This window comes from Tenrec ecaudatus, chromosome 12 (assembly GCF_050624435.1).
Source record: "Tenrec ecaudatus isolate mTenEca1 chromosome 12, mTenEca1.hap1, whole genome shotgun sequence".
Taxonomy (NCBI): Eukaryota; Metazoa; Chordata; class Mammalia; order Afrosoricida; family Tenrecidae; genus Tenrec; species Tenrec ecaudatus.
In genome coordinates, this window is record NC_134541.1 from 97691853 (window position 1) to 97711114 (window position 19262).

At 39.9% G+C, this 19262-nt stretch overlaps 1 protein-coding gene across 1 annotated transcript in view; it reads left to right on the forward strand.

Moving 5' to 3' along the window:
* The window catches only part of PARN (poly(A)-specific ribonuclease), a 144581-nt gene that overhangs the window by 13393 nt on the left and 111926 nt on the right, over positions 1-19262 (forward strand). Inside the window, exon 6 of the mRNA XM_075564267.1 lies at positions 14976-15036. Within this exon, the coding sequence (XP_075420382.1) occupies positions 14976-15036 (61 nt within the window). The remainder of the gene's footprint in view (positions 1-14975; positions 15037-19262) is intronic.

Here is a 19262-nt window from a genome sequence, read left to right on the forward strand (position 1 = left end):
CAAAGCATTGGAAGACATGGCGGCTCTTCTCCATTAACCACAATCGTCCTTCCCGACTCTGATTTTCCCTTCTAATTCTATCTTCTTGAGAGTCTTCATTAGGAATGGGTGTTGGATGTTATGCGTTTTCTGTATCAATTGATAGGATCATATGGTTCCTGTCCTTTTTCTTGTTGATGTGGTGAATTCCATTAATTGTTTTTCTAATGTTAAACCATCCCTGCATCCCTGGTGTGAATCCCACTTGGTCATGATGTATTGTTTTTTTGATATGTTGTTGGATTCTATTGGCTAAGGTTTTGTTGATAATTTTTGCATCTGTGTTTATGAGAGATAGCGGTCCATATTTCTCTATCTTTAATGGGGTCCTTGCCAGCTTTGATATGAGGTCTTATTCTGGCTTCCTAGAATGAGTTTGGGAGTGTGCTTTATCGCTTTCTATATTCTGGAACGGTTTGTGTAGGATTGGTGTCAGGCCTTCTCTTGAGTGCTTGGTAGAATTCTCCTGTGAAGATCTGAACTGGGGCTTCTTTTAGTGGGGAGCTTCTTGGTGACTGTCTATTTCTTCTTTTGCTTTGGGTCTGTTTATGTTCTTAATGTCCATATTTGTTAATTTGGAGAGAGAGAGTGATTTTCCAAGTATTTGTCCATGCCCACCAAAGTATTGATTTGGTTGGAATACAGTCTTTTGTAGTACAGTGATTAATCTTTTTATTTCATTAGGATATGTTGTGACTTCCCCTGTTTCATCCCTAATTCTAGATATTGATATTTGGCTCTTCTTTTGTTAAATTTGCTAGTAGTTTGTCAATTTATTGATTCTTTTAAAAAACAACCTTTTTGCTTTGTTGATTCCTCCCCCCCCCCATTGGTCTTCTGTTTTCCAGTTCATTTATCAACACTGATTCTTATGATTTCCTTTCTTTTGCTGTTAGAAGGATTATGCTGTTGACTGTTCTAGTTGTTGGAAGTGTGGAGTTAAGATGCTGACCATAATTTTCTCATTTTTTATCTGTGCATTTATTGTAATAAAGTGGCCTCTGATGGCTGCCTTTGTTGTGTCCCATAGGTTTTGGTATGTTGTATTTTTGTTATCATTGTTTTCTAGGAATTTCTTAATTTCCTCTCTAATTTGGGCTCATACCCATTCTTTCTGAGAAGTGCATCATTAAGTCTCTGTGGTAGTTACATAATCTGGTGTCAGTTTGGGAGTTCAGAGGATTAAGAGTGAAGGGGTAGAGTTTAGTCTGTCAATCAGATCATAGCCAATGAGACCTCTGTGGGCATGGCCTTCTCCTGAGGATTATGGGAACTCCGGTTTGTCCTCCTTGGAGGTGGGAGAGACTCACTACTTCACTTCTTTGGAGACTCTACTGACAAGGCTGACTTCCTATGAGACTTCCCCGAGGAGAAACCATATGAAACTATCCTGATGCAGCCCTGGAACTGGAGAAGCCACGAGGAGACCCCTGCCAGCGCTGAGATGCTTACAATGCCACTGGATCCAAAGACTTTTTGGCCTCTGATCACCCTGCATTCAATGTCTTTGCATGTGTTTTGTGAGTCAAAAGAGGACTTTCTAGATTGGTATTGGATATGGGCTAATATCAGACTTATGGGCTTGGACTGTACTGGGATGGGATGCTTTCTTAATGTACGATTACCTTTTATATAAAACACTCAGATAAATATCAGTTTCCATGTGTTTCTCTAGTCTACCCAGACTAATACAGTCTCCAAGTATTTATCTTTGTTTTTTGGGTCTTTCTATTGTTGATTTCCAACTTTATGGCACTGTGGTCAGAGAAGTTGGTTTGAATGACCTTTATGTGTTTGAATTTTCTCAAGCTTGCCTTGCGCCCCAGCATGTGGAATATTTTAGAATATGAGCCAAATGCATTGGAGAAAAATGTATGTGTGTGTGTATATATATATATGTGTGTGTGTATACATATATATACATACATACAACATAAAAATATATATGTGTGTATATATATATATTTTTTATGTTGGTTGGCTACCTCTGAAAATGTCCATTAGTCGAGTTATTTGATTGTATTGTTCAACTCTTTAGTTTCTTTATTGAGTTTCTTACCTGTTGATCTATCCTTCTTTGAGAGTGGTGTATTGAAATCACCTACTATAATTATTGATCTGGTGATTTCTGTATTCATCTCTCTCAGGATTTGGCTGACAAATTTCGAGGGTCTTTTCTTTGGCGCATATGTTTATTATTATTATTTTAAGATCATTATATTGGGGGCACTTATAACAATCCATATCAGTTGGATCAAACATATTTGTACATACCTTGCCATCATCATTTTCTAAACATTTACTTTCTACTTGAGTCCTTGGTATCAGCTCCTCTTTTTTCCCTCCTTCCCCCACCCTTGTGAACCCTTGATAAATTATGAATTATTATTTTCATGTCTCACACTGACTACTGTCTCCCTTCACCCATGTTTCTGTTGTTCATCCTCTTGGGTGGGGTTGGACGGGTTATGCTTCGATCATTGTGATTGGTTCCCCGTGTTTAATTTGTTTATGGGTTCTTGGTCTGCTGATCCCTTAAGCGCAGTATGTAATGCACATTCTAATCTCTCTTTATGTCATGCACCTTGAGGTGTATTTTGTCAGATTAGGATTGCTACCCCTGCTTTTTTTGATGGCCATTTGCTTGGTAAATTTTTTGCCATCTTTTGAATCTCAGTCTATTTTTGTCAGTGAGTTTGAGATGTGTCTCTTAAAGGCAGCAGATTGATGAATTTTGAGGTCTAATCCAGTCTGCTACCTTTTAATAGATGTGCTTAAACCATTAACATTCAATGTAATTAAATCTAAGAGATGATTAGTTGCTGCTATCTTGTACTATTTCTGTTTGAGTTTCTTCTCCTTTATAGGATGGTGTGTGTGAGAGAGAGAAGTTTATTCTTTTCTTTGTTTTTCTGTTGGATCTGTAATGTCTGGTTACTGTTTTCAGTGTGCTGGTTTCTGGGTAGTGTTACATCCTGTGATGGTCCCATGTTTGTGTACTGCAGTTGTTTTCTACCCATAAAAAACTGGAAAGTACTCTTTGTAATGCTGGTTTTGTTTTTACGCATTCTCTAAATGTTTCCTTATTAGAGAAAACATCTATTTGATGGAGAGTTTTCCTGGATAAAGTCTTCTTTGATTGTTGTCTTTCAATTTCTGAACACATTGCTCCAGTTTTTTATTTCCTGTGTGGTTTCTGCAGAGAGGTTTGAGCTTATTCTTATCTGTTTACCATTACATGTGATCGCTTTTTTTCCCTCTAGCTGCCTTGATGATTCTCTTTTTCCTTAAAATTGGATACTTTGACTACTGTGTGTCTTGATGTGATTTTTTTTAATCTAATTGGTGTTCTCTCTGCTTCCTGAATGGTAATTGTCTCCTCCTTTTTGATATGGGGAACTTTTCTTCCAAGAATTCCCTTTCTATTTTAACTGTAGGCTTATTTAGTTCAGGGACCCCAATAATTCAGATATTGTTTCGCTTCATCCCACATTATCCTTTTTGAATTCTTTTGCTTTTGGGAAAGGGCGAGTGATGAGCACAGAGCACTCTCTGTGGGAGAACTGACAAAGAACCCTGGGGTATTGGGAGACCTGTTCTCATGACCCAGTCCCCTAATGTAACCACTTTACTTGAAAATCTGGCAAGCCCACAGTGAGTTCTTCAGGTGAGTGATCCTACATTGGTGCCATCTTCCAAGAACTCCCTCTCAAATTTGTTCTTGAGATGTTCTTGAAAATACAAGTTGGATATATACCTAAGGTTGTATTTTGACTCGTGAACTTGTTTTAATTTTCTGCAATTTCAACTTGAATTTACATATGAGCAATTGATGATCTTTTCCAATTAGCCCCTGGTCTGTTTTTAGCTGATGATATTAATCTCCATCATCTCTTCCACAGAACTAGTTAGTTTCATTTATGTGTATTTCTTCTGGAAAAGTCCACATGTATCATCACCTTTTTTATAGTTGAAAAAATAATCTGTGATGAAGAAGTCATTGCTACTTGCAAATTACTGTCATCTAATCTCTTTTTCCAAGGCTATATTTTCTAATATGTTTCTTCCTCTTTGTTTCCAAATTTTGCATTCCAATAACCAGTAATTATCAGTGGATCTTGATTGCATCTTTGTTTAATTTGAACTGATGACTTTTGTAGAATTCTTAAGCATTTTCATTAACAGCTTTGGTGGTTGGTGCATAAATTTGAATTATAATTGATATAGATTAGGTTTCTTTGAATGTGGATAGATATAATGTTATCACAGACAGCATTGTACTTCTCGGTAGATCTTGAAGTGTCCTTTTTACAATGAATACATTACCATTCCTTTTGATTGTTTCATTCTCCACATAGTAAACCATATGATTTTCTGATAGAAAATAGCCAGTAAGAGTCCATTTCAGCTCCCTAATGCCTAGAGTGTCAATGTATATGTGTCCCATTTACTTTTCTACAACTTTCAATCTTTTTTCCCACTTTTTAAAAATCAATTTATTGGGATTCATATAGCTCTTAACACAAGCCATACATACATACATTGCGTGAAGCACATTTTTACATTTGTTATCATCATTTTCAAAACATTTTATTTTACCCTCCTCATTCTCAAAACATTTGTTCTCCATGTAAGCCCCTGGCATCAGCTCCTCATTTTTCCCCTTCCCTCCCCCCTCCCTCATGAACCCTTGATAATTTATAAATTATTATTTTGTCATATCTTCCACTGTCCGACATCTCCCTTTACCCACTTTTCTGTTGTCCGACCCCCAGGGAGAAGGTTATATGTAGAATCCTGTAATCAGTTCCCCCTCTCTACCCCACCCTTCCTAGACCCTCCCGGTATCAACACTCTCACCACTGGTCTTGAAGGAGATCATCCGCCCTGGATTCCCTGTGTTTCCAGTTCCTATCTGTATTAGTGTACATCCTTTGGTCTAGCCATATTTGTAAGGTAGAATTGGGATCATGATAGTGGGGTGGAGGAGGGGGAAGCTTTTAGGAACTAGTGGAAAGTTGTATGTTTCATTGTTGCTACACTGCACCCTGACTGGCTCCTCTCCTCCCTGGAACCCTTCTGTAAATGGATGTCCAATTGCCTAGAGATGGGCTTTGGGTCCCTACTCTACACTCTGTCTCATTCACATTGATATGATTGTTTTTGTTCTTTGATGCCTGATACCTCATCCCTTCGACACCTCATTATCACACAGGCTGTTGTGCTTCTTCCATGTGGGCTTTGTTGCTTCTCGGCTAGATGGCTGCTTGTTTACCTTCAAGTCTTTAAGACCCTAGATGCTATATCTTTTGGTAGCCGGGCTCCATCAGCTTTCTTCACCACATTTGCTTATGCAGCTGCTTTGTCTTCAGCAATTATGTCAGGAAGGTGAGCATCATGGAATGCCAGTTTCACAGAACAAGGTATTTTTGCATTGAGGGAGTACTTGAATGGAGGCCCAATGTCCATCTGCTACCTTTATACCAAGCCTATAAATATATGCACGTAGATCTATTTAACCACTGTCAGATATAAATATATTTACATTATGTACATACCTTTATTTAAACCTCTATAAATGCCCTTTGCCTCCTAGGTCTTTTCCTTTGACTTTCCTCTTGTCCCACTCTCCTGCTCAGCCTTCATTGGGTTTCCCTAATTCCTCGGTCACACTAACCTTGGTCACGCTCTACCATGCCTCCTGGCTCTTCATAATTTTTGTTCTGATGCTCTTCTCCTCACCATATTTAAATTTTGTATTGTCATCTTTGGATCACACAGGCTGGTGTGCTTCCTTCCTGTGGACTTAGTTGACTTCTCCTTCAGATGGCTGCTTGTTTGAATACAAGCCTTTAAGACCCCAGACACTATTCTGATCGGTAGCCAGGCCCCATCTGCTTTCTTTACCATTCTTTGCTGTGGCATCCTTATCTTCTGTGATTATTTCATGAAGGTGAGTATTGAGCAGGGCCATGCCGTAAGAACTGATTATTCATAAGTTGGGGCTAGGATTTAGTGTGTGCCCCAAACCCATGGAATGTCATTTTTTATAATATGGATATATATTACTTATTTAAATAGGCCTTTATTAGAATATAGAGGATTATTAGTGGTTTCCTATTATAAACAATGCCAGAATCCATAGTTGTTTATAGTGACTCTGGTATTCTCAGCCAAGATCCATCTGACAGCAAGGATATGTCTTGTTTCACCCTGAAACTCTGGTAATCCCTATTCGTGTATTTCTGAATGATCTTTAGCAAAATTTTACTTGTATGTGATATCAGTAATATTCTCTAATTTTAACTTTCTGTTGGGTCATCTTTCTGTGGACGGGTACAAATATGGATCTCTGTGTCTCAGTGGGCCAAATAACTGTCTTACAAATTTCTTGGCATGGATAAGTGAATTCTTCCAGTGCTTCATCAGTTGGTTGAGACATTTTCAATTGGTATTTCATCAATTCATTGAGTCACTTTTGGCTGATCCTTTCAGTGCATCTTGAACTTCCTTCAGTACCATTGATTCTTGCTCACATGCTACCTACTGAAATGGTGAAATGTCAACTAACTTTTTGGAACAGTGATTGTGTGAACACTCACCATTATGTTTTGATATTTTCTGCATAATTCAATATTTTATCTATGTAATCATTCAATATTGTAACTAAAGGCTTGAGTTTTTTTCTTGAGTTCTTTCACTTTAAGATGTGCTGAGTGTGTTCTTTCTTTTTGGTTCTCTAACCCTGTATCTTTATACATTTCATTAAAATATTTGACTCTCTTCGGGAGCTACACTTTGAAATTTTCTGTTCAACTCTTTGAAGAGACTCTGAAACTTGCCCTTAACTGTAGAGTAGCTAAGACGAATGAATGAAATGATGAAGTTTCAGAGCTGAACAGAAAATTTCAAGGGACAGCTTGTGAAGACAAAGTATATAGGAGTATTACTATGGTCTAGATTTTCTGGTAGTGGAATTGCCAAGTCAAATGTTGTGTACATTTAAAAATTTGAAGAATGTGGAGACCCAAGGCCCAAGTGTTGGCCAATGGAGATCCCCTCATAGAGGGGTTTAGGAGAGGAGATGGGTTAATTAGGGTGCGAGGTAGTACCGATGAAGAACACAGCTTTCCCCTAGATCCTGGATGCTTCCTCCCCCCAGCTACCATGATCCTAATTCTACCTTGCAGGGCTGTATAGAGCAGAGGCTGTACACTGGTACATATGAGGGCTGGAGGTACAGGGAATCCAGGGTGGATGATACCTTCAGGACCAAGGGTGTGAGGGATGATGCTGGGAGAGTGGAGGGTGAGTGGGTTGGAAAGGGGGAACTGATTACAAGGATCCACATGTGACCTCTTCCCTGGGAGAGGGACAGCAGAGAAGGGGGGAAGGGAGACTCCGGATAGGGCAAGATATGACAAAATAACGATGTATAAATTACCAAGGGCACATGAGGGAGGAGGGAAAGGGGAGGGATGGGGAAAAAAAAAGAGGACCTGATGCAAGGGGCTTAAGTGGAGAGCAAATGCTTTGAGAATGATTGGGGCAAGGAATGTATGGATGTGCTTTTTACAACTGATGTATGTATATGTATGGATTGTGATAAGAGTTGTATGAGTCCCTAATAAAACGTAAAAAAAGAAAAAAAAGAGTTGCATGAGCCCCCATTAAAATGATTTTTAAAATGAAAAAAAATAAAAATTTGAAGAATGTATCAATTTTCTTCCAAATAACTATATATACATATATATATATTCTTCCCAAATAAATATATGACATATTTAGCTCTTAAATCTTTTTTTCCCCTCCCTCTCCGCTCCCCCCATAGCTCTTAAATCTTGAAAGTGGTATATTATTGAGAATCAAAGGTAGTAGTGGTTTTTAGATGCTAGTGCATCACTTCTGACTCAGCAACCCCATGTACAACAATTAAAAAACTGGGCCTAATCGTCACTGAGTTTGAGCCTGTTGTTGTAGCTAGGGTGTTAATCTATTTCATTGAGGGTCTTTCTTGTTCTCTCTTCATTGACCCTCTACTTTACCAAACATAATATTCTCCATGGACCGGTCTCTTCTCATAACTTGTCCAAAGCACCTGGGACTAAGTCTTGCTATCCTTACTTCTAAGCAACATTCTGACTTCATTTTGCTCATGTGCTACTGTCCATGGCATGTTGAACAGTCTTCACTAGCACCATGATGCTAAGGCATTCTTCTTCAGTCTTCATTATTTCTTGTACAACTTCCACATGTGTATGAGGTGATTGAAAATGTCATGCTTAGTCTTCAAGGTGACAGATTTGCTTTGGAATACTTTAGCCTGGTATTGTGCATCAAATTTGCCAAACGCTTTTATTGACACTGATTGTGAATTCAAGTAAAACAAGATCCTTTGCAAAACCAATATTTTCTCCAGTTTTGATGTTGCTTACTGGTATAGTTGTGAGGATTTTTTCCTTTTAAATTGAGATGTAATTCATACCAAAGGCTAGAGTCTTTGATTGTTTAATCACTAATGCTTTAAATCCTCTGCTTTTATCAAGCAAGGTTCTGTTGTCTGCATATCAGGTTGTTCAGTTTTGATGTTGTCAAAGCATCAAAAGATGATGACAAGAATACATAACCACTGTATCAAAAAGAATTGGTCAACCCCCAGCTGTTTCAGGAGGTAGTATATAATCAAGGACCATTGGTATTGAAGGAATTGGTACTGATGGACCACCAATTGAAATGTTTCAGCAAATGGATACCATACTGGCGGTGCTCACTAGTCTATGCTAAGCAATTTGGAAGACAGCCAAGTGACTAAAGATCCATATTTATGTCCCTCCCAAGGAAAGATAATTCAACAAAATATGGAAATTATTGAGTGATATCATTAATAACGAATTCACATAAAAATTTTGCTGAAGCAATTTTAAAATGATTGCAGCAGGACATAGACCGGGATCTTCAAGTGGATTCAAAAGAGGAGTTGGAATTAAGGATATAATTTATATTGTTAGATATATCTTGCCTGAAAGTAGAAAATATTGAGAGTGCACTTAAATTCAGCTGTGGTTAACAATGCAAAGAATGGGAATCCCAGAAAACTTAATTGTGCTCAGGCAGAAGCTGTATGTAGACGAAGAGCCAGAAGTTTAAATAGAACAAGAGCATAGTTTATGATTAAAAATCAGGAAAGGCATCTGTCTGTGTTTTCAATAAGTCAGTGATAGTGAATAGTAAACCATAAATAGATTTTGTGAGCTCAAAAGGAATGTTGAGTGGAAAATATATATAACTTCAAAAAGGAAAGAGGTGTAATTGGTGCCACTGAATTATAAATATAAAAAATGTTGACTTGGCAAATACTGTGTCACATGTGTGTAGTTTTTACAATAGGAGAAAACTTTCCCAGTACTCTTCAACTTTAAAAGAAGGAGGCAAGCAGACATGGATGAATATTTTTCTATTTGGTAAAGTCAACATATAAAATTTACCATTTTATTTGGATGATTCAGTAGATAAGTACATTTACGTTGTTATGTCATCATTACCCCATTAGTTCCAGAACTTATTCAGAGGCTCATTGTCTACTGATTGAGCTGGCTGGGCAGCTGTTTGTTCCAGAACTTTTTATCACCTCAGATGGAAATGTCAAACCAATTAAGCAGTCATTTCCACATTCCTCTCTCTGCAGGCTCTAACATTCACTCAGTGCTTTCTGTCTCTAGATATGCCTATCCTGGGTATTTTGCATGAGTCGATTAATACACAATAGTACTGACTTAAATTGAACATATTATTTCAAGGTCCATACATTTTGTAGTGGGTATCAGTCCTTAAATTCTTTTTATGATTGTTTAATATTCCACTGTATATTATACCATATTTGGTTTATCCTTTCATGTATTGATGGAAAAGTGGGTGGTTTTCCCATTTTGGCAGCTGTGAACATTCATTACAAGTTTACATTTTTCTTTGAACATCTGCTTTCAGTGCTTTGGGGTATATGTTTAGGAGTGGAATTGCTGGGTCATATTGATTAATCCTTGATTAAAGATTTTAAATTGGATACAGGAAATTCGGGTTTTTGAGAGTCAAGTGACAGGAGGGTAAATACCTTTTCGTCGTCCATCCTTCGAAGCCTCTGTTAGTGATGGAATATTGAGTTAAGTAGAATTATAGGCGCACTCAAGCATGGCAAACAAAGAGGCCGAGGTGTGTGGATCAGAGGATGTTGAGTCTTGCATCTGAACAGGGTAGAAAGTGAGTAAGTGAGGTAGAGAGTTCCTTATTTTAAGTCATAGACAATCTGGGCATGTATTAAGTAAGTACTTGAGTGGAGGTCCAATATCCATCTGCTGCCTCAATACTTAACCTATAAATATATGCACATAGAACTATTTTCCCACCATCCTATATAAATATATTTACATATGTACATACCTGTATTTAGACTTCTAGAAATGCCCTTTGCCTCCTAGTTCTTTCCTCTATTTCCTTTTACTTTCCTCTTGTCTCACTATCATGCTCCGCCTTCATTTGGGTTTCAGTAATTTCTCTCAGTTTCATTACCATTGCTGAATCCCTAACAGGCCTCTCAGACCCTCCTTGCCATTAATTTTGGATCACTTGTTGCTCCCTGTTCCTGGGTTGGTCAACACCACCTTACAATAGGAAGAGGAGGGATTGGGGGTATACATGTGACAAGGGCAGATCCTAGATTCAGGATGGCAGCCTAACTTTGGATGTCACTGAGTAGGTTTGACCTATTCTTCTCATCTCCATAGAAACCATTATCAGTAGGGTGTAAACTCCACTTACAGGCACCAAATCTATGACTAAGCCTTTAGGGAGAAGTAGCCCATTGTCCTTAACAGCAGGGAGTGGGCCCTACCAGTCCAGACAGTTGTGTTGACAACTCACTGCCTATAGGGAGGTAACTTGACAGTCATTTACCATTAGCTGCAAGCAAGGTAATGGGGGAGATGACTTGGGAGAAATCTTTCTGTTTCCCACAATAAATAAATGTTAAAAAAAAAAGGAAAAGAAAAAATTAAAAAAAGAAAAACCTGTAAATAGATCAAGGTCTGATTTTTGACCTCTCAGTGTGTGCTCCAGTCAAGTGTACTTAATGTAAGCACACTTTGTTCTATTAAATTGGCATTCTATGATGCACACCTTCTCAACACGATTGCTGAAGACAAATGTGTGCATAAGCAAATGTGGTGAAGAAACTGGTGGTGCTTGTCTATCAAGAGATAGCGTCTGGGGTCTTAAAGACTTGAAGATAGACAAGCGACTATCTATCTCAGAAGCAACAAAACCCACATGGAAGAAGCACTACAGCCTGTGTGACCATGTGATGTTGAAGGGATCAGTTATCAGGCATCAAAGATCTAAATATCATTGTAAATGAGGGTGAGTGCACAGTGGAGACCCAAAGCCCATTTGCAGGCAACTGGACATCTTCTACAGAAGGGTCACGGGGAGGAGATGAGCCAGTCAGGGTGCAGAGTAGCAACGATGAAACATACAACTTTCCTCTAGTTCTTAAATGCTTCCCCCATTATGATCCCAATTTTACCTTATAAATCTGGCTAGACCAGAGGGTGTACACTGGTAGAGTTAGGAACTGGAAACACAGGGAATCCAGGACAAATGATCCCTTCAGGACCAGTAGTGAGCGTGGTAATACCAGGAGGGTGGAGTGAAGGTGGGGTGGAAAGGAGCCGATTACATCCCCCTGGGGGGATGGGCAACAGAAAAGTAGGTGAAGGGAGATGTCGGATAGTGTAAGATATGACAAAATAATAATTTTTAAATTATCAAGAGTTCATGAGGGAGGGGGAAAATGAGCCAATATCAAGGGCTCAAGTAGAAAGCAAATATTTTGAGAATGATGATGGCAACAAATGTGCTTGACAGGGTGGATGGATGGATTGTACGAGCCCCCAATAAAATGATTAAACAAAAAAGAAAATCTGGCAATGATTAAAATGATTTGTACACTTAAGTTTGTGTGTAGGGAGGCCTGGTTGCATTTTGGTTATTCATAGGGCTGTGTGTTGGGCTGGGTTTACTAGAGAAACAAATCCAGTGACACTCATCATGTAGGGGTAAGGTAGAGCTTCATATCAGCATGTAATTATATATAACGAAAACATCCCAACTGTATCCAACTTGGGTCCATAAGTCCGGTACTAGCCCATAAGCCCCTCTTCAGACTCAGTGCAGTCACAGCAGTGCTGCAGAATGCAGGAACATCACAGGCTCATGGGTGCAAAGTCTTGTGGATCTAGTGGCGGTGGGAACATCGCAGGGCTATTGCAGCAGTCAGGGTCAGCCTGCTGGAAGGTGAAGGCGGAGAGATGGGGGTTTCCAGAACCCTTCTTATGAGAAGGCCACACCACCAGGAGGCTTCATCAGGCCGTGATCTGATTGTATTCAACTACTACTATACCTTTATATATTTTTAAGTTGACACGAAATTATGTAAGTACCTCAGGCTGCCAGCTGACAGGTCAGTAGTTCAAAATCACCAGCCACTCTGAGAGACAAAGACTGGGCTTTCTACTCCCATATAAAGAGTTACAGTGTTGGCAATTTACAGGAGCGGTTTATAGTTCTACCCTGTCCTTTTGCTATGAGGTGGCATCAACTCAATGGTAAGGAATTTGGTTTTGGTTTGGAAGTTTGTGTGTATGTGAGGGAGCTTCAAAAAGTTGGTGGAAAGTTCCATTATGTTTTTTGTTTGTTTTTGATGAATTTTGTGGGGCCAGAGTTTATATTTCAAAGGGACAGTTAAAGTCAGTCATCAAGCCACACCCCCCCCCCATATTTGATCCCTTCCACTCCCCCTTGATTTCTCTTCTCCCTGATACAGAACTCCATCCTCCTTTTCACCAAGTCACTGCATGTCAACCTTCTGGCTTGGAGCTTCATCTTCCCAGCCTTTCCCAAGCTCCCTTGGGGACCTCCAAGTCTGTTCCCTTTAGTATGCAAGTCTTTGCTTGGTTTTTATCCCTATGGTAGTGGTCTCGTACAATAGTTGTCCTCTTGTGATTGACTGACTTCACTCAGCATAGTGCTCTCTGGGCTATCCATGTCATGAGCGGTTTCATGGTTTTGTCATTGTTTTTAGTGACACATAGTATTGCATTTTGTATGTGTATACTAAAGTTTCTTTACTCATCCTTCCACTGGAGTTCACTGGGGCTGTTTCCAACTTCCTGCTATTACAAACAGCCCTGCGATGAACAGGGGAGTGTTTATGTCTGTTCGTGTTTGGCTCTTAGTTCTTTAGGGTATAGAGCCAGCAGAGGTATTGTTAGATTGTAAAAATTCCATTATCTTTTAATTCTACTTTCTGTGAGTTTTTTGAAGCCCCCTCATCTGTCTATCTCAGATTGCTATTTTATATCCCATCAAGTTTTTAAAAGATTTTTTGTTGTCTAAAATGTTTTTATCTTTCATTACAAGTTTAAAAATATAAATAGAAATATATGAGAGTATGACTACTGTGCTATGTTTGTTGTTGTTAGGCGCTGTTGAGACAATTTCAACTCATATTAACCCCATGTAGTCAGAGTAAAACTGCCCAGTAGAGTTTTCTAAGCTGTGATCTTTACAGGCAGTAGGGTTTTCTCCCATGCAGCTGCTCAGTGAGCTCTGAGCACCAGTCTCTGGATTAGCAGCTAAGTGCTTACCCATTGTGTTCCCAGGGCTTTTTAGAGTGTAGAATATATGCTACAGAAATACTCAACTATTTGTGTCTGTGTCTTTAATTGTTAAGAAAAGAAGAAAAAAATGTATTCTATGATGCATGGACCCAAATTAAACTAGGCTCAGAGGTACAGCTTTTCCTAGTTGAGGTCTCAGAACATTCAGCCCTCAGCATCATAAAGAAATCATTAATGCACAAAAACTCACATGCAGCCATATTCTAAAATTGATACAGTGGTGAATTTAATGGGACTGTTTGATATTAAAAGAAAAAAAAAGTCATTGACTGAAACCCACTGCAAGCGAGTGGATTCAGAGCTCTAGTGGCCTTCTAGGATGAAGAACTTTCATTGTTCAGGACAGCAGATGGTTACATTTGTTTTTTTCACTGAGTGATTGGTAGATTGGAACCACTAACCTTTTAGTTAGCACCTAATATTTAACCAGTGTGCTACTAGTGCTCCTTTGTATAATGTGTAAAAAGTACAGTTCTGACAATGTGATTCTAAAGGACCAAGTGGAAAATGAACCTGGTGCATAGCCCTTGGAGTGCTGGTTTAACCGAGGAATAGAATGCGTAACTGCAGTCGTGTTAAGAAGCCCTCGTGGTAGAGTGGTTATAGAACATATTAACTAAAAGAGCGGCTTGCACCCACTAGTCAGTGCCTGGGAGAAAGATGGGACAGTCTGCTCCGTAAAGACGGCAGCCTTGGAAATTCGACAGGGCAGTTCTGCTCACAGTGAGTCTTAATTAACGCAGTGCCAACAGGAGGAGGCATAGCAATCAAGAGTTGTCCTCTGCCTATTGGGGGACTATCAGTTCACCTAATAGATTATCCCTAAAGATTGTGAAACTAAGGGTACAAGTTAAACAAGCTAAAAAGGAGAGGGAATAGACGCTCCCACCAAAATAAAAACAAACTCCTCCCACTGCCATCAAGGCAGTTCTGACTCCGAGCAGCCCTCTGTAGGATTTATGAGATGATTAATATTTATGGGAACTGACAGCCTCATCTTTCTCAAGTGGAGCTGAATTGCCAACCTTGGGACCCCAGATATTTTCAGTAAATGAATGAGTTATTTGAAGGCCTTGGAGTAGAAATATCTTTTTCTTGGGCATGCTGCTGCTTTGCCTGTCATTCTCTACTTAAAGGGCCCTCTGCTGTTATTCATGTATCTGCTACTGTCCTTACTGAAAAGGCTGTTCTGTTTCTTTGTTTCAGAGTTCAAGCATTGACTTTCTAGCAAGCCAAGGATTTGATTTCAATAAAGTTTTCCGCAATGGTAAGACTATATGACATCTTCCAGCTTGTTATGGTTGAGAATATATATGGCAAAAATCCATTAATTCAACAGTTTATACATGATTTTTAAATTTTCTTTAACTTTTTATTGTGATTTAGGTGAAAGTTTACAGAGATCATGAGTTTTATATTCAACAATTAACACACATTTTGTTATGATTCATCATCTGAATCACCTCAGTGTATCAACTTTCACCTACTTCTGCCTATGTTTCCTGTTTCCATTCCTCATCCTTTCCTAACCCTCTCTCCTTGGGTACATGCTGCCATTTTGATTTTTTAAATGGTTTTATTGGCATATACTTCACATATAATATAATTTAAATGTTCAGTCACATTAAGAAGAGGTGTACCGTCATCACCACAATCCATTTCAGAACATTTTCCTCTTTTTCCTACTCATTAGCTCCCCATTTCTCCCATTTCCCCTGCCATGCCCCTAGGTAATTACTGTTACTGGCTATAGGTTTACTGTCCTGCATTTCATATACAGAAAATTACACAACGGAAATAAGCAAAACCCCAATAACAATGACTAGATAAAAAATAGGAAAACTTCATCAAAAGAAAGCAGAAAATATGAAAATCTGAAACAAAATTTAAATGGGTCAAAAGGGAGATCAAATGACCTAACCGCATCTGCCATAATTGACTACAATGTTCTCTGTCAAGGCCATGTTCAGAGGGGATTCACTGGAGATTTAATCCATTAGTAGACTCTGCGGATGGCTTTTGGGCTTCCGTTGTCATCCATAGCCTTCTGCAAAGTGGGTGTTCATAGGTTAAGCTTTGATACCATTCCCTCCTTTGGATTTGGATTTTATAATTTATAATTATAAAATTTATAATTCCTTGGATCACACAGGCTGATGTGTTTCTTCTGTGTGGACTTAGTTGATACCTCACTTAGATAGTTACTTGTTTGATGACAAGCCTTTAAGACTCCAGATACTGTTCTTTCTGATAGGTCGGCACCATCTGGTTTCTTTACCATGCTTTCCTATAGCACCCATATCTTTTTAAAAAATACTTTTATTGGGGGCTCTTACATCTGTTATCACAATCCATTCATTCCTCCAACGTGTCAGACACATTTGCACATATGCTGCCATCATCATTTTCAAAGCATTCTCTTCCCACTTGACCCCCTGATATCAGCTGCCCATTTCTTCCCCCTCCCTCCCTTTCCCGCCCTCCCTCATGAACTCTTGATAAGTTATAGATTATTTTTTCCATATCTTACATCATCCTTTGTCTCCTCATCCACTTCTCTGTTATTCGTTCCCCTGGGAAGGGGTTGTAGATTGATTCTTGTGATTAATTTCCCCTTTCTCTCTCCTCCTTCCCCAAATCCTCCTGGTCTCTACTCTCCTTGTTGGCCCTGAGGGGTTATCTATACTGGATTCGCTGTGTTGCAGGCTCTTATCTGTAGCAGTGTGCATGTTCTGGTCTAACCCTGTTTGTAAGGTAGAATTGAGGTCATGATAGTGGGGGAAGGAAGCACCAAAGAACTAGAGGAAAGTTGTGTTTTATCGGTGCTATACTGCAACCTGACTGGTTCATCTCTTCCCTGTGACCCCTCTGAGGGAATGTCCAATTGTCTACGTATGGGAATTGGGTCTCCACTCCATGTCCCCCTCCCCAAATTCACCTTGGGTATGGTTTTATTCTGGGTCTTAGATGCCTGGGACTTGATCACATCAACACCTCGCGATCACACAGGCTGGTGTGTTTCTTCCATGTGGGCTTTGTTGCTTCTGAGCAGATATTCACTTGTTTATCTTCTAACCTTTAAGATCCCAGATGCTATATCTATTGATAGCTGGGCACCATCAGCTTTCTTTACCACATTTGCTCATGCACCCATTTTGTTTTCAGTGATCATGTTGCGAAGGTGAGCATCACAAAATGTCAAATTGTTAGAACAAAGTGTTCTCGTGGTAAGGGAGTACTTGAGTTGAGGCTCAGTGTCAATCTGAAACCTTAATTCATAACATATAGATATGAATACATGGTTGGTTCTATTCCCCTTTTGTTATATATATATATATTTACATATGTACATGCCTGTATTTAGGCCTCTATAAATGTCCTGTGCCTCCTGGTTCTTTCCTCTATTTCCTTTTTACTTCCCTCTTGTCCCACCATCATGTTTGGCCTTCATTCGGGTTTAGTAATTCTTTGCTGCTACATTGCCTTTGATTGGGCCCCACCAGGCATCCTATGACCTTCCTTCCATTGATTTTAGTTCACTTGTGGTTCCCTTATCCCTGAGTTGGTAACCCCATTTCCTTTCTCCAACTGCCCCTTCTTTTGTACTCTCCTGGAACCATTGGTCCCGATCTTTTCATTTCTGAATTGTTTATCCTGCCTATCTTACCTAGATAGACATGCGGATACAGTAATAAGTGCAAAAACCAGGCAAAGCCAAATAAAACAACTCAAGAACTCAAAACCAACAAACACTAACAACAGCAGAAAGCAAGAACAAAATAACAATAACAAAAAGAAAGCCACTGACAAAAATGGAAAAGCCTACAAATAGTTCAAATTTTGTTTGTTGGCCTTTACGAATGTTTTCCAATCGACTCTGATGGGGTGCCACACTGTCTCCAAAGTTTATCTTTGATATTCCTCGGGGGTTTCAGCTCTGCTCCGGCTGCTGCCCTGCTGCATGTTCTCAGTGCCTCGCCACAGCGTGATGGGGACACATCGTGCACTATTCCCACACTGTGTCTCTAGTGCTGTCTCCCGCAGTGTCATGGTTCAGTGAGGGACACCGTGTCCCATGGGGCAGCCTACACTCCTCCCCATGCATTGTCTGCACCAAGCAGGACTATTGTCCTTGGTGCTTGGTGGGCCAGGATGTCCTCGCCTCCCTCTTCATCCCTTTGCATTTCTCCCATGTGCTCTAATCCGACACGTCCCTTTCCCCAAGCTTTAGCCCCAGTGCTGTCCTCCGAAGTGCATTCTGTTAAGGAGTGGGGTGGGGGGGGGGTGTCCACATAGTCGGGATTAGGGCAAGCCCCGCAGACCTCTCTAGTGGTTCCCTGGTACATTCCAGTATGTTGTATTCACGTCTTGGTGCATTGGGTTGAAACCTGGTCTCTTTCCTTCTCCTGTGGAGCTATAAATAGTACCCTCCCCTTGGGTGGATTAGTGCCCTGCTCCACCCCCTACCTGTGTCTTTTTTTCCTCTTTCTTTCCCTGTCTTATTTTGTTGGCTGCTATATATGTCCTTGGATTGGGGTTGGCCCCTGTCATAGTTGCTGGACATCACCCAAGGGATGTATGGATATAGTAGCTTTCCCCCTAGGCCCCACTTTTTTCTTTTTTTAAGCTTACTTCAGTGGACTCATGCTATACTTGTCCTTTTGTGCTTGACTTACTTCACCTAGCATGATTTACTCCAGTTCTTCCCATGTGCCAAAGTGCTTCATGCGTTCATCACTGAATTTTAGGGATGCGTAGTACTCCATTGTATGTATGTACCACCGTTTTTTAAAAGTCATTTTATTGGGGGCTCATACAACTCTTATCACAATCCGTACATGCATCAATTGTGTAAAGCACATTTATACATTCGTTAACCTCATTATTCTTAAAACATTTGCTCTCCACTTAAAGCCCTTGCCATCAGCTCCTCATTTTCCCCTCCCTCCCAGCTCCCCCCTCCCTCATGAAACCTTGATAATTTGTAAATTATTATTTTGTCATATCTTGAAATGGTAGGATGTCTCCCTTCACCCACTTTTCTGTTGTCCGTCCCCCAGTGAGGAGATTATATGTAAATCCTTGTAATCCCCTTTCCACCCTACCCTCCCTCCAACCTCCCGGTATCAATCTCACCACTGGTCCTGAAGCGATCATCTGTCCTCTCTCCACCCTCCCAGTATCACCACTGTCACTGCTTTCTCTGTGTTTCCAGTTCCTATCTGTACCAGTTGTATCACAGTGTTTTTTTGTTTTTGTTATCCATTCGTCTGTTGGTGGAAATTTGGGTTGTTTTCAACTCCTTGCAATTGTGAACTGTGCTGCGATGAACATTGAAGCACAGATGTCTGGCTGTGGTTTGTTTCTTGACTCTTCTGGGTATATGCCCAGTAAGGGGTTTGCAGGGACGTATGGTAGCTCAATCTCCATCTGTTTTAGTTATTGCCATATCGATTTCCATAGTGGCTGTACATTCCTACAGGTCCACCAGCA